This window comes from Spermophilus citellus, assembly GCF_964194105.1.
Source record: "Spermophilus citellus genome assembly, chromosome: 14".
NCBI lineage: Eukaryota > Metazoa > Chordata > Mammalia > Rodentia > Sciuridae > Spermophilus > Spermophilus citellus.
Genome location: NC_138194.1, coordinates 71,120,500 through 71,135,121, shown reverse-complemented (window position 1 = coordinate 71,135,121; position 14,622 = coordinate 71,120,500). Strand labels below are relative to the sequence as shown.

Genomic DNA, 14,622 nt, shown 5'->3' with positions numbered 1-14,622 from the left:
TATCTCATTTCTACCAAAAGAAAGAATTGGCCCCTCCTGATTCCAAACACTTTGATTACACTCCTGATTATACTCTTACACAGTGCAGCTTTACCTTTAAGTCAGGAATGTTGAACTTGGAAGAAATAGCAAGGTTATTGTTCTTCGAAGTCGCTGCATGCAGTTTCTCCCATGTTTGCTGACAGGTTTTCTCCCCAGGAGCAGATATAAGCCAGAATTCAGTCATGTTTATTACCAGGAACTTCTTTGGAAATCAATAAAGAAGCTATAATGTAAAACAAAGCAAACACACAAAAGCATATTTAATATCATTCATTTCTAAAATGTTTCAGTCACAGGATAAAGTTATATCTAAAATGTACTCCATAAACCCATGTGTTAAAGACTTGGTCCACAGCCCATGGTGCTACTGGGCCTAAATGGAGAAAGTTATGTCACTGGTAGACATAGAACTCTGGCCATTCCCTCCCTCCCTCACTCTTTAAACTGGTGTCTTATTATGTTGCCCAGGCTAGCCTCAAACTCCAGGATTCAAGCAATTCTCCCACCTCAGTCTCCCAAGTAGATGGGACTATAGGCATGCGCCACTATGCCTAGCTTCTCCCTTTTTGCTTCCCACAGCTATGAGCTAATCAGTCCTACTTTGCCATGTGTTCCTTCCATGATGTATTGCGCCACTGCAGTCCAAAGCAATGGAGCCATGTGTCCACAGACTGGAACTTCTGAAATCATGAGCCAAAATAAACCTTTCTTCCCTTTAAATTGATTCTTCCAAGTATTTTGTCACAGTGACAAAAAGCTAGCACAAACCTGTTTCAAAAGTAATCTAACACTGGCATATGATATCAAGCAAATTTACTTATCTGGAAGTAAATATATCTGTGATTTATTTGTGACACTAAAAAAAAAGATGATAAAGATCTAATATAGGGGCTGGGGATATGACTCAATAACAGAGTGCTTACCTAGCATGTATGAGGACCTAGGTTCAATCCCCAGAACCAAAGGGCAAAAGACCTAATATATGAATTACTTAATATTTTCAACATTATATAACATCCTAAATAGAAATTATTCAAGAAGTGAGACTACCCAAAATACCAGTCAGAAGTTTTCATTCAACCAAATCCAAGGGTCACAAATTTATAGATTTCCCTTAAATTTAACACATATAAACAAAATGAAAAAACATTAAAACTATGCATAATCAACCCAAGAAAGACTTAATTGAATAAGTGTACTTGAATAGTAGTGACCAAATAAATTTGCCACACTAATTTAGAAAATCCTACAAAGTAGTCAAATTGATGATTATCCATATTCAACCTAGAGGAATCTCCTCAAATCTCCAATATATTCTTAGTTACCATCAAACATTTGAAGAAAAAAAAAGTGTCTTGCTAACCTACCTGGTTTTGTTCAAGTACAAGGTTGTGGGAAGGAGTAAAAACACTACTGAAGCTGAGTTACAGAAGCAGCTGTGGATCCTTCTTCCCAAAGACTCCCATTAAAATACATCCAACCCTCTTCTACAATCTTTTTTCCTTCCTCTTCCTCCCCTCCCCAAATACACACAGGAGGGAGTGGGTAAAATATAAATCTACTCAGAATCTAAGTAGATAAAAAATACAACATAAAATAACTCATAAAAATGATAACATTACATTATCATTTTCCAATCTAATTGCCTTCAGGAGAACCATCATAAGCTCTCTACCACTACTGGACTCCATGTCTGTAAATTCTAAGAACAAAATCAGATAATGAATGGGAAAGGACTTTATAAATTTTCTTCAAAATATAGTTAATTGTAATGAACTTTTATAATCTCAGTAGCCCACTTTAATGAAAGTAAATCTGTCTACTTATTATGTATGGTATCATTAAAGTAAACTTAAGCCACGTGCAGTGACACTCACCTGTAATTCCAGGAATTCAGGATTTTATTTAAGAAAAAGATCTGATTGTGGATGTAGCTCAGTGGTAGAACATCTGCCTAACATGCCCAAGACCCTGAGTTCAGGGAGGGAAGGAAGGATCCATCCCTACCTCCTCCTGGATGAATGGATGATCAATCAATCTGGGGCAAACATAGCAAAATGTTAATAGCTATTAAATCTAAGTAGTAGATGTGTGGATGTCTGCTAATTTGCAATATTTGAATTTTTCTGTATATGAAATATTTTTTTAAAATCTCAAACTGTTATAAGAATGTAATTAACTTATGAGTTAAAATATAACACTGCTTAGTAAAATTTATAAACTATAAAATGTTAGTGAACTATCAAGTGGCATATTCAGAGAACAGAATAATCTATCAAGTTAATCCTCCTTTAGGGTCCATATATTTAATAATGTTGCATATATTTAACAATGTTAAAGGATAGGAGCTTAGACTATACCTATACTAACTCCAAAACCTATTCAGGAAGTTGCCTTTTATAATTAATTCCTGATGAAATGCTGTGGACCTATCTGCTGCCTTCCTGTCATCTGGTTTCTGTGCTCCACCACATTTAGGTCACCTCACCAAAACTGCTCCAACAACTGGTACCCTTTTCACTTTCCTTTGACTACTTTGGCCTTAGCTATTTCCCTATCTCTGGTTTCCTTTATCTAATACTCTTGCACTTAACCAAATCTAGCTATTTAGCTCAACACCAATCACAGTATTTTAAATTCCTCAGTTTATCAAGAGAATCCAATGGCATCTTTAAATTTCTGTTAGTAATCCAGATCTTCAAAGTTACTATGGTTTTTGGAAAACTGAGCTTTTACTGTATTTACGTTATACAACTAGCTCTGTTGAAATACATTTTTATACCTCCCCAATAAATGACAGGTAATGAAGTCACGTGTTGCAATTCTCCCTGACAGCAGTGTTTTATTATTTAAACTGCACCTGTTTCAAAGACTGTAATAAGATGGATACAGCGGTGAATCCTATAGCCCCAAGAACTTGGGAGGCTGAAGCAGGAAGATGGCAAATTTCAAGGTCAACCTCAGCAACCTAGTGAAACCCTGTCTCAAAGTAAAAAGTAAAAAGAGAGCTGGGGATGTAGATCAATGGTAGTTCACACATGGGTTCAATTCCGAGTACCACCATACTACAAATAAATAAATAAATAAATATGCCCTTTATGTTTGGTACTGTGTTACACATTTCTCATGCATTACCTTAGTTAATTCCTACAATCACCCTATGAGACACTCAGAGATTAATAATTTATCTAAGGCCACACAACTGGCAGATGGGATTCAAATCCAAGTTGTGTTTGACTATAAAGGCCATGTTCTCTTTACTGTGTCAGGTTAGGAAAGAAGAATGCTCTGCAGTCACATATGCCTGAGATCTTCCATTTGAAGAGAGATCCACAAGCAACCTAGAACCCCTTCACCCTGTTCAGTTCCAAGTTCAGAGTACCCTGGAAGTCTAATGGATTCTGCTACATAAAAGTGTCTGACTCTTCTATTTTCACCCACAATTTCTAAATTTCTAAAATAGTCCAGAACCTGGTATCCAAAACTATCCTACCTCCTAAAAGGAACAATGGTTACTCCACACAAAAAGATTTAAAAAAAAAATTAGAGATTCAAGGGACCTAACCTGTCAGATCATAGAAGAACACAAAAACTTTGGAGTCTCACAAGAGTTAAAACCCTTACTCTAACCCCTTGTAAGTCCTCTCATGTGCAAAATGGAAACTCCACAAACCTCTTTACACAACTGTTGGAAGGAATGAATAAAATGATGACCTACATCTTTTTGGAGGTAACTATATTAACTATGTCCCTAACACATTCTCGTTCTCAGGCTCTCGCCAGTGTCCCAGGAGGGAAATATCCTGTTTACTTATATGTTATGAATGCCACTATCATGCACTTATCACATTATCCCCCACCCCAAGCTTTTTTTTTTTTTTTTTTTTTTTTTGGTGCTGAGGATAGAACCCACAGCCTCACACAATGTCCACAGTTAAACTTATATGAGTCACATTTTTAAAAAAATTCTTGAAATTTAAGAATAATTTAACTTAGTTGAAAATAAAATGTAGATATAATTTACTATTTGGGGATACATTTTATTATTTGGGAATACACTGTACTATTTGGGGAGTGGGGAGGCTGAGAAAATAAAATCCATGTTGCTAAACACATTTCCCTTTTTCTCTCAGATGTGAGGAAAGAGTCAAAATAAGTGGCCAATGGTTAGGAACTCAACAAGAACCTGAACACCTCCACTGCTTCAAATGACTTGGTTTTGCGGGGGAGTTTGTTTGATTTTGTTTTGGTACCAGGGATTGAACTCAGAGGCACTCAACCACTGAGCCACATCCCCAGCCCTTTTTTTTATATTTTATTTAGGGATAGCAAGTTTGGCGCCTCACTTTTGCTGAGGCTGGCTTTGAACTCACAATCCTCCTGCCTCAGTCTCCTGAGCCACTGTGATTACAGGCACACACCACCATGCCCAGCCAAATTACTTGTTTTTATTGCTAACTATTTCCTTTTGCTTCATCTTGTATTTTTGAAATCAAACATAAATGCAGATACATCATATGCTAAACAGAAGAAAAAATTATCAAATAGGCACACTGACTAAAGGTTGGGGTTCTTAAGACTCAGACTCAAGTCTACATTCCTCCCTTGTGCAAATGTGTAAATGTGTTTCTCTCCTGTTGGTTTTCTCTACACCCTAGGCAATTCCAGGCAAAATGCTGGACACTCCCAAACTATATTGTCAGCCTGGGCTCTCCTGCAACAAAAAGAACTGTACCCCAACAATATCAGCCACTGACTACCTTTCCACTCTGATGTCTCAAAAGCACCTAACACTTCTAGCTAGCTCATCATCCCAACCTTGGTCCTAATCCAGTGTTCCCTGAGCTAGCCTAGGTGTACCTCTGCAACACCAGACAATTAAGATCATCAAATATTCTAAAGGCAGCAACCAATACTGATCAGATGCTTCCTATCTACTTCACCAAAGTACTTCCCATATATTAATTCATTAACTTATTAAAACAACCCCATGAGAGGGATAGTAATTACAAAGAAACCAAGGCACAGAAAATACCTCAGATGATATATATTATGTACCATATTATATACTAGATGAGACTATATATTATATGCTAAGGGTAATATTACATATTCTTATAGCACATTCTCTATAGAACACTTTTTACTAATATCTGCCTTCTAAATAAAGTAGAAATCATGGTAGTTTTTGCTCACCATGGTATTCTCTCAATATATGGCATAGAAGCTGGCATGATAGAGTCTCAAAATGTCTTTGTTGAATATTCTTGGATAAACAAATAATGTGAGACTTAAATAACATAAATTACTTAACTCATAATTGGTGGGCTCCTTTCATTTCCCAATTTATTCCTTAAATCGACTTTATTTAAATATAATCTATATACAATCATATATCCAAGAGTTCAATTAGTTTTTGGCATACATATAGATCTGTGTAACCACTGCTAAACTGAGACCCTGGGTTCAATCCCCAGTATTGAAGAAAAAAAAAAAGTATCATTTCTATCATCTCAAAACCTTCCCTCACATCTAGTCCCATCAATCCCTGCCCAACTGCCAGCTCTGGACAAATGCTGATCTGCTTTATGTCACCACAGATTAGTTTTATATGATCTAAAATTTCATTGTTAATGGAAGCATACATCATGTATTGTGGAGAGCCATTCTGACACGTGATTGGGTGACTCCCGTTAAGGGCCTGAGGCGCTCTGGCTGTGTCGGAGCTTTCCCAACCCTTTCCTGATGAGAGAGCCCATCTGTGTGGGGGTGTGCATGACCACTGACCCCGGAGACCCAATCACTGGCCCTGACCTTGGAGTGCAGCCCCCCCTCAACCTTCATTGGATGGAATTCTCCCCTGAATCTCTTGTCCCCCAAATAAAAGGCTACTCCCCGGCGTGTTCGCTCTCTCTCTCTCCTGCTAGCCCAGAGTAATCCTCGCTGCCCTGCTGGGCGGCTGGAGGCGGGAACCAGGGAGGCGAGCCGTCTCGGACCTAGCAATGTAAAATAAGGTACTAGTTTGTGTGTTTTATTTCGATCTCTTCTAACTAACTTAATGCCTAGAACCTCATTAATGAAACCACTGCGCAGGCCGCGTGGTAGAATGTATTTTTTTCTATCTAGCTGCTTCTGCTGAGCATGTCCTTGATATTTGTCCATGTTGTGTATATCAGTACTTCATTAAGTTTTATTGCTTAGAACAGCACTGCATAAATATACTACAATTTATCTGTTCAGCTACTGATGGACATCTGAATTGTTACTAATTTGGTACCATTAAGAACAAAGGCACTGCCAGGCATGGTGGCACACACCTGTAATCCCAGTGGCTTGGGAAGCTGAGGCAGGAGGATCACCAAATTCAAAGCCAGTCTCAGCAATTTAGCAAGACCCTAAAAACTTAGCAAGACTCTGTCTCTAAATAAAATATAAAAAAGGGCTGGGGGTGTGTGGCTCAGTGGTTGAGTGCCCCTGAGTTTAATCCTCAGTGCCAAAAAAATAAAAGGAACAAAGGCACTATGAACATTCCTCCACAAAGTTTTTTTTGTAAAGATGTGTTTCCATTTCTCCTGGGTAAAATTCTAGGAACAGAATTTCTAAGTAGAAATTCTAACATTTTATATTCCTATTAGCAAGGTATGCAAGCTCTAGTTGTTCCACATGCTCACTCGCACTTAGGGTTCTCAGTCTTTTCATTTTTAGTCATTCCAGGACTGCAGGGACACCTTGCATTTTCATAATAATGAAGTTCAGCACCTTTCCATGATATTAGCCATTTGTGGATCTTCATTTGAGAAGTCTCTTTTCAAGTCTTTTGCCCAATTTAAAAAAAAATAATAATAAGATGACTTAATACTGAGTTGTAGAAATTGTATACTGATAATTTCTTTGTGATATCCATACATGGTATTAGTAGGCTTTATGCCATTACAACAAATACCTGTGGGCTGGGATTACAACTCAGTTGTAGAGCACTTGCCTAACAGGCACAAGGCTCTGGGTTTCAATCCCCAGTACTATAAAACAAACAAACAAACACCTGAGATAATCAACTTAGAAAAACAAAAGGTTTATTTTGGCTCAGTTTTGGAGGTGCCAGTCTATAATCACTGGTTGGCCAAGTTACTTTCAGGGCTACGGTGATGCAGTGCATCATGGCGGAAGCATGTGGTAGAGCAAAAGCACTCACCTGTGGCCGCATAGAAAAAGAAAGAAAAGGTATGAAAGGGGCATAATTTTTCACAGATACCCCATGAGCTAAAAGCCTCCCAACAAGGCATCAACTCTTAAATTTTCTTTCTTTTTTTTTTTTGGGGGGGGGGGCGGGGGTGGGCAGCAAGGGTTACTGGGGATTGAAGTCAGGGCACTTGACCACTGAGCCACATCCCCAGCCCTATTTTGTATTTTATCTAGAGACAGGGTCTGAGTTGCTTAGCACCTCGAGTTTGCTGAGACTGGCTCTGAACCTCAGCCTCCCAAGCCATTGGGATTACAGGTGTGTACCTCTGGCAACCTCTTAAATTTCCTACCACCTCCCAACAGTGCCACGCTGGGACCACGCCTGTCCACATGGAATTTTGTGGGACACTCCATATCCAAACTACACAGATATTTACATATTTTCTCTCAATTTGTGGCTTACCTTTTCTTAATGGTGCTTCTGAATAGAAATTTTCAATTCTGCCAGCGTCCAATGTATATTTTTTAAAATAATAGATGCTTTCTGTGGTAGATAGAAAATTTGCCTACCCCAAGGTAATAATTATTTGTCCTGCTTGAAATTTGCTGAGTGTCTTGGATCCGTATTTATAGGTTTCATCAAATCTTTAATTTTTTTCAGCCATTATTTTCTTCAAAAATTTTTTATGCTCCCCTCTCTTGAGATAAAATCACATTTTAAACCACTTGATATTATTCTACAGGTCTCTGAGCTTCATTTTTTGTTTGCTTGTTTGTTTTCCTCCAGTTGTTTCTCTCTCTCTGCATTAAGTTTGGATAGTCTCTTGCTCTACATTTTATTTTGCCGACCTTTCTTTATAGTCTCTAATCTATCATTCATTTCATCCAGTGAGTATCTCACTTCAGGTGCCTTTTTCTACATTATAAATTCCATTTTTAACGTTCTCCATTTCTTTCTTCATTAGGTTCATGTTTTCTGTTAAGTCATTGAGCCTACTATAATTCACAATGTTACATTGTTGATCACTGGGTTTTGCTGTCTTCCTTTTAAGAGTGTTGTACTTTGTTCTGACAGGCAGTTAAGTGACATGAGGATCAGCTTGATCTACTCAAGGCTCGTTCTTAAACTTTGTTAAAATGAGCCCTCAGCTTTACTAATTTAATTTTGTTACTGACCACTGGGGATTTTATTGAATGTCCCAATCCTGTGAGCTCCAGCAATTGTTCAGTTTCAAACCCTGTGGATCCTCCTTGAGAGAGACCTATGTCACTTTCTGGGGTTTTATGTCTCTGACAATCAGACTTGCAAAATTCTAGCCAGATAAACCTTCCCCAAACCTAATCTCCTTAAATCAGTAAGATCAATATGCTCTTCTTGGGTTTTACGCTTGCTAACTATGGTGCAGAGTATGTATGTACAGGAAGAAAGCTGGAGAGATTACAGAGCTCACATCACTTGTTTCCTTTCTCTCAGTTCTTGTACTGCTCGCTATCCACTACCTAGAAGCAGTTTCTTCCTATGTCTTGTCCACATTTGTAGTTGTTTATGGTGGGAAAGCACATCTGGTACCAGTTACTCCACTGCAGTCAGAAACTGAAGTCTCAGCCAGTTGTGTTATACATATTATTCATGAGTTTTTGGTTTTACTAATTACTATTTATTTCTGTGTGGGAATTTAGCCACAACCTCCCAGCCTCTCTCAGTCCCATGTTTTACATTTAACAGAAAATAGAATTAATAACAATGAACACCAAAAATTTAACAAATCTAGGCTGAAAGACTGAATACTGTGTATGAAGAATGGAACAGAACAATGAACATGTATTACTTTGGTAACAAAGGGAGAAATACTCACTTTTATTTGAAAAACAACAACAGATGCAGCCTGAATAGATGTCACTTACATTCATGTATGTGCCATTAATTTGCAAACATATGGCAAGATATTTTGATTGGTAAATTATAAAGTCATTTAAAAACATTGATAAAGCAAGGAGCATTGACATATGCCGTGATCCCATGAACTCAGGAGGCTAAAGCAAGAGGATTACAAATTCAAGGACAGCCTCAACAACTTAGCAAACCCTAAACAACTTACCAAGACCCTGTCTCAAAATAAAAACTTTTTTAAAGTACTAGGGATATAGCTCAGTAGTAAAGTACCCCTGGGTTCAATCCCTAGTACCTATATAAATAAAAGCACTGTTGAAACTATAATAATTTGACATCATTAATAAAAGATCTAAAATGTTTTAGAATATACTATATCATCACTATCTAAAAATGTGCATATCCTTTGACCCAGCTATATCAACTTTAATAAAGGAAATAAGGATAGAGATAAGCATAAAACATTAATTTATGTTTTTTTAAAAAAGCCGTTAATGATTACCTCTTGGGAGTGGCTCATGAATGTTTTTATTTTCATTTTTTGTGCAGATTCCTGTTTCTCAATTTTTAAATAATGAATTCTATATGTAAGCATGCATTCCAAAAACAACAGCAAAGAAAAAAACCCTTATTAGCACATTACTCTCATACTTGAAAACAGTGAAAAGTTTAAAAGCTATTAACATTATAACAAAGAAACCTGATGATGATACAAAGCAGAAGAGTAAAGCTGATTAACAGCAGCTACATCTCAAGCATGGGATCAAGGTTGGTCAACAAAAGTTTTTATCTCACTAGGAATCATAGCCAGAGAAAATCCAAATGCTAACCTCAGAAAGCACAGTGTAACCGACAGAGCACTGCACTGAGAAACTGAAGCCTTGGGATCTAACCCCAGTTCTGAATATTATTGTCTGTAAAAATTTCCTCATTCGTAAAATGAGAGGATTAGATTTTGTTATCCAAAAACCTATTCTGCTCCTTTACTCATTTCCTGAATCTACACTGGGTGAGGCCCAGGACTATCTTTTTTCTTATTAAGTCCTTCAGGTAAATCAGGTGATCAGCCAGATTTCTGAGCCACTATTCCAAAACAGGCATTTTCATGATTATATAGTGAGTTCAATGTGACAAGAAATGGCAATATGCTTATTAAAAGATAGCTAAATGTCATATCATCATCAAGAACCACATAGCATTTTTAGTTCTATAACACATAAATGCTTTTTTGTTCTAGGAAATTTAGAAACCATATATACACACACATATACTGCACATATATCAAACCACTTTGTATACGTTTTTGATGACAACTAACAAGCTGAGAAAATAAAGTCAACAACAACATATGAAATCAAGTATAGAACAAAATGATATCTGAGTAAACTCTTGCTTTGCTCAAGAATGCATAATTCAGGGCTGGGGATGTGGCTCAAGCGGTAGCGCGCTCGCCTGGCAGGCATGCGGCCCGGTTCGATCCTCAGCACCACATACAAACAAAGATGTTGTGTCCGCCGAAAACTAAAAATAATATTTAAAAAAATTTAAAAAAAAATGCATAACTCAACCAAGTACAGTAGTGCACACCTGTGGAAGGCCATCCTTGTACGTGATTTGAGTTACCTCCCTGGCTGGGCGAGAGGCGCTTAGACACATCCTTGTGTCTAGAGTTTTCCCTACTCTTCTCAGGTCCGAGGGCTTGTCCGTGTGGAAGCGTGTCTGGCCACTACCTGGAAGACCCAATCATCGCACCTGACCTTGGGACACTGCCCCTCCTTAATCTTCATTGGATGGGATTTTCCCCAGAATTTTTTTGTTCCCCAATAAAAGTCCACTCCCTGGCGTGTTCTCTCTCTTCTCTCCTCCCTCCCTCCCCCCCCCCTCTCTTTTCAGTAAACCTTGCTACCTGCTACCATAATAGGTGGCTGGAGGCTGGAGCTGGTTTAAAGGTAATTAGAGCCTGTCTCTTTAATTCAAAACTCCCTTCGGATTTCTCACTTAGCTGAACCTTCTTTTATGAAGCCTGTGCTGGCCGAAGGCTAAACACACCCATACCAACTTGGAAGACTGAGGCAGAAGGATCACAAGTTTGAAGCCAGGCTCTTCGGTTTAGTGAGACCCTTAAAACCTTAGAGACCTGATCTCAAATTAAAAAAAAAAAAAAAAAAGAATGGGTATGTCACTTAGTAGTACAACACCATTAAATTCAAGTTTAATCCCCAGTACCAGAAAAGGAAGAATGTATAAATCAGTTAAGTGTAGTGGCACAAAGCCTATAATCCTTGCTACTTGGGAGGATGAGGCAAGAGGATCACAAGTTCAAAGCCAACCTGGGTTATTTAATGAGACATCTCAAAATTTTAAAATATATAGTTTCCTAAAAGTATATAGAATTTATTAAAGAACAGAGTACAACCTTACATACAATATCAGATAGGTTTGTGACCAGTGTTCCTTCTCTAAGGGACAGAAGACTGAATAACACAAAACATATGCCCCTAACCCTGCTTCTTAGAAATGCAACTCAAATCTGCCAGTCTTCACTGTCATCAAGCACTAGTCCTTGTCTGAATTTTCATGTTTTATCTTCACAATCTTCCTGGACTCTTCATCCATTTTGACCTCAGGCCAAGTGGGAAGGAGAAATGAAAGATAAACCTGGGTCCAAACCTCAGGGACTTTTTTTTTTTTAAAGAGAGAGAGAGTTTTTTAATACTTATTTTTAGTTTTCGGTGGACACAACATCTTTATTTTATTTTTATGTGGTGCTGAGGATCTAACCCGCACCCAGCGCATACCAGGCAAGCGCACTACCACTTGAGCCACATCCCCAGCCCCTCAGGAACTTTTTATATACTGTATCTCTCAGTTCTAGGAGTTTGAAAACAATTAATTATTTTCCTACCACAGCTAATTAAAATGTAAAATTAAAACAATAATGTAGTAATTTATTCAACAACACAAAAAGTGGGGGTGCTCAGCCTAAACAGGAGATCTGCTGTGCATTGCCTCTGTGAATGGAAGGTACGAGCCTGACCCATGACAGGGCTGCAGAAAACAGCAGCACCCCAAAAAGTGCTCCAACCCTTAACTGATTTTAATGCTTTCAAGAATACTGCAGTCTCTGAAATGCAGTCATCTTTCACAATATATTAAGCCTAGAAACTGGCCAATATGCAAACAACTTCCTTTTCAGTTCTTATAATTAGTTAGGCCTCCATATCCACAGATTCCTCATCTCAGGCATCAACCAACCATGGAATGAAAATATTCAAGGAAAAAAATCCCATCTGTGCTGAATATGCAGACTCTTACCCTTATCACTATATTACCCAGTACAATTAATCTAGAAATAATTTAAAGTATATGGGAAAGCGTGTGTAATGTATGTAGATACTATGCCATTTTATATAAAGACTTGAGCATCCTTGTATTTTGGTATCCACCAGGGAGTCCGTGAGAAGTCCTGGAACCAAGTCCTCTCAGACACCAAAGGGCAACTGTACCAAGTTTACTAAAGCAGTTTATTTCAACAAGCACAAGGAAAATGGATGCCTCAGGTATCAGTGAAATATCACATGGCCTTCCAAATATGTACTTCAACTTTTAGTGAAACTGACCAGTATGAAACATTTAACACAAAATATTTATTTGGGTACCAAGGAATTAGCCCAAGGACACTCTACCACAGAGCTATATCTCCATCCCTATTTATTTATTTATGTATGTATTTCAGTACTGGAGATTAAACTCAGGGGTGCTTTATCACTGAGCTATATCCCCAGGCCCTTTTTTTTTTTTTTTTTTTTTGAGACAGGGTCTCACTCAGTTTATGAAGCTAATCTCAAACTTGTGATCCTCCTGCCTCTCAGCCTCCCAAGTCTCTAGGACTATAAGCATGCACCATCATACTTAGCCCTTTTTATTTTTTATTTTGACACAGAATCTAGCTAAATTGTCCATGCTGACCAAACTTAAAATCGTCCTTCCTCAGTTTCCCAGGTCATTGGGATTATAGATTAAAGCCACCATGCCCAGCTAAGCCATTCATTTTAAAATTTAGTTGCCATATTGCCTAGAAATCATTTACACTGCATAAAATGAAAGAAAGAATGACCATTTCCTCTTTGAATGTAAAGATTTCATCCTTCAAAACATAAGCGTCTTAAATGGGATGGTGGGAGAGGCTTACTTCTATTGTAACTTGCTTAAATGTTTCCAATAACTAAAAGGGGAATTTTACTTTTCAGGGAATATTTCCATGATTCATATGGAATGAGATTTAAAAACTGTCACAACTTACACATTCATTAAACAAATTTTAACTCTTATATATTTTGTTTTCAACAATATTTATAAATACTCTATCTCCCATTAAAGACTACCCCAAGTTCACTGGATAAATATACTTAAATATAAAAGAAAATTTAATCTTTAATAGATACATTTTATACACCACTACACTCTTTTCATGCCACAGTTGACAAGAAATAAATTTGTAAAAGGAAAGCCTTCCTTTCACACGAGATGTCATAAAAACTGGAAACAAGAGCTGGGGATGTAGCTCAGGGGTAGAGCACCTGCCTAGCATACATGAGGCCCTGGGCTCCACCCAAATACAGGGGGGAAAAAAGACTTGAAACATGTTGCAGGAAGTAGTTACACAAAATACAATGTTGGAAAGTTTCTAGTAATTTCTAGTAAAGCTGGTTGAAACGGCAGATATAGCCAATAGGGAACAGTTGAACGGCTACTACTGAAAGTCATCATCAAAATCTTCTAGGCTCCCAGAGACTCCTCTCTGTACAGGCAACTCAACTCAGTAATGACAAAGGGAGCAGACAATTCCTTCCATGCCAGGGGATTCCCTGAATCTACATTCATGGCTCCCCAAATGTTACTTCCCTTTCTTTTGGGTTGATCACTTATAATCTTGACTGAACCATAGTACCACACTCTGCTAGAAGGTGCTGATGTCTCTGTTGCAATGTATTCTGGCCTGAAATTTATCAAGTTAAAGAGTCAAAATAAATTTTCCATATTTTTAACTCCAGTAAGCTTGAGATTATGTTAAATGGTAAGGACAACCACTTATTGAATATATACTATGTGCAGTGCCCAGTGACAAGCATTTCATTCAGTATGTTAGGCAATTTTGTACTTAATTCCTTCAAAGTAGACATTATCACTGCCCTCCTCTTGCAGAAGAGGAAAGAGTTAATGACACCGCTTGTTCAAGGTCACACAGCTAGTGACTACATTTTATTGGTACAGGAAACCTATTTGAGTTATTCAAGCAGCTTTTGAACAGATAAGTTCCTCAAAGAAATATCAGACTAGTTTCTGTATTTTCATACTAAAGGAGTTACATTAAAACATTAAGAACTGAATCTATTAAAATATTACTCTAGCTGGGCAGAGTGGCACATGCCTGTAATCCCAGCAGCTCCAGAGGCTGAGGCAGGAGGATCATGAGTTCAAAGCCAGCCTTAGCAAAAGTGAGGCAC

The 14,622-nt window shown here is 37.8% G+C and overlaps 1 protein-coding gene across 1 annotated transcript in view; it reads right to left on the bottom strand.

Annotated features, from left to right (window-relative positions):
• Positions 1 to 14,622, bottom strand: part of ATP6V1C1 (ATPase H+ transporting V1 subunit C1) — a 51,445-nt gene that overhangs the window by 32,221 nt on the left and 4,602 nt on the right. Inside the window, exon 2 of the mRNA XM_081265715.1 lies at positions 95 to 265. Coding sequence (XP_081121841.1) covers positions 95 to 226 — 132 coding nt within the window. The 5' untranslated portion in view covers positions 227 to 265. The remainder of the gene's footprint in view (positions 1 to 94; positions 266 to 14,622) is intronic.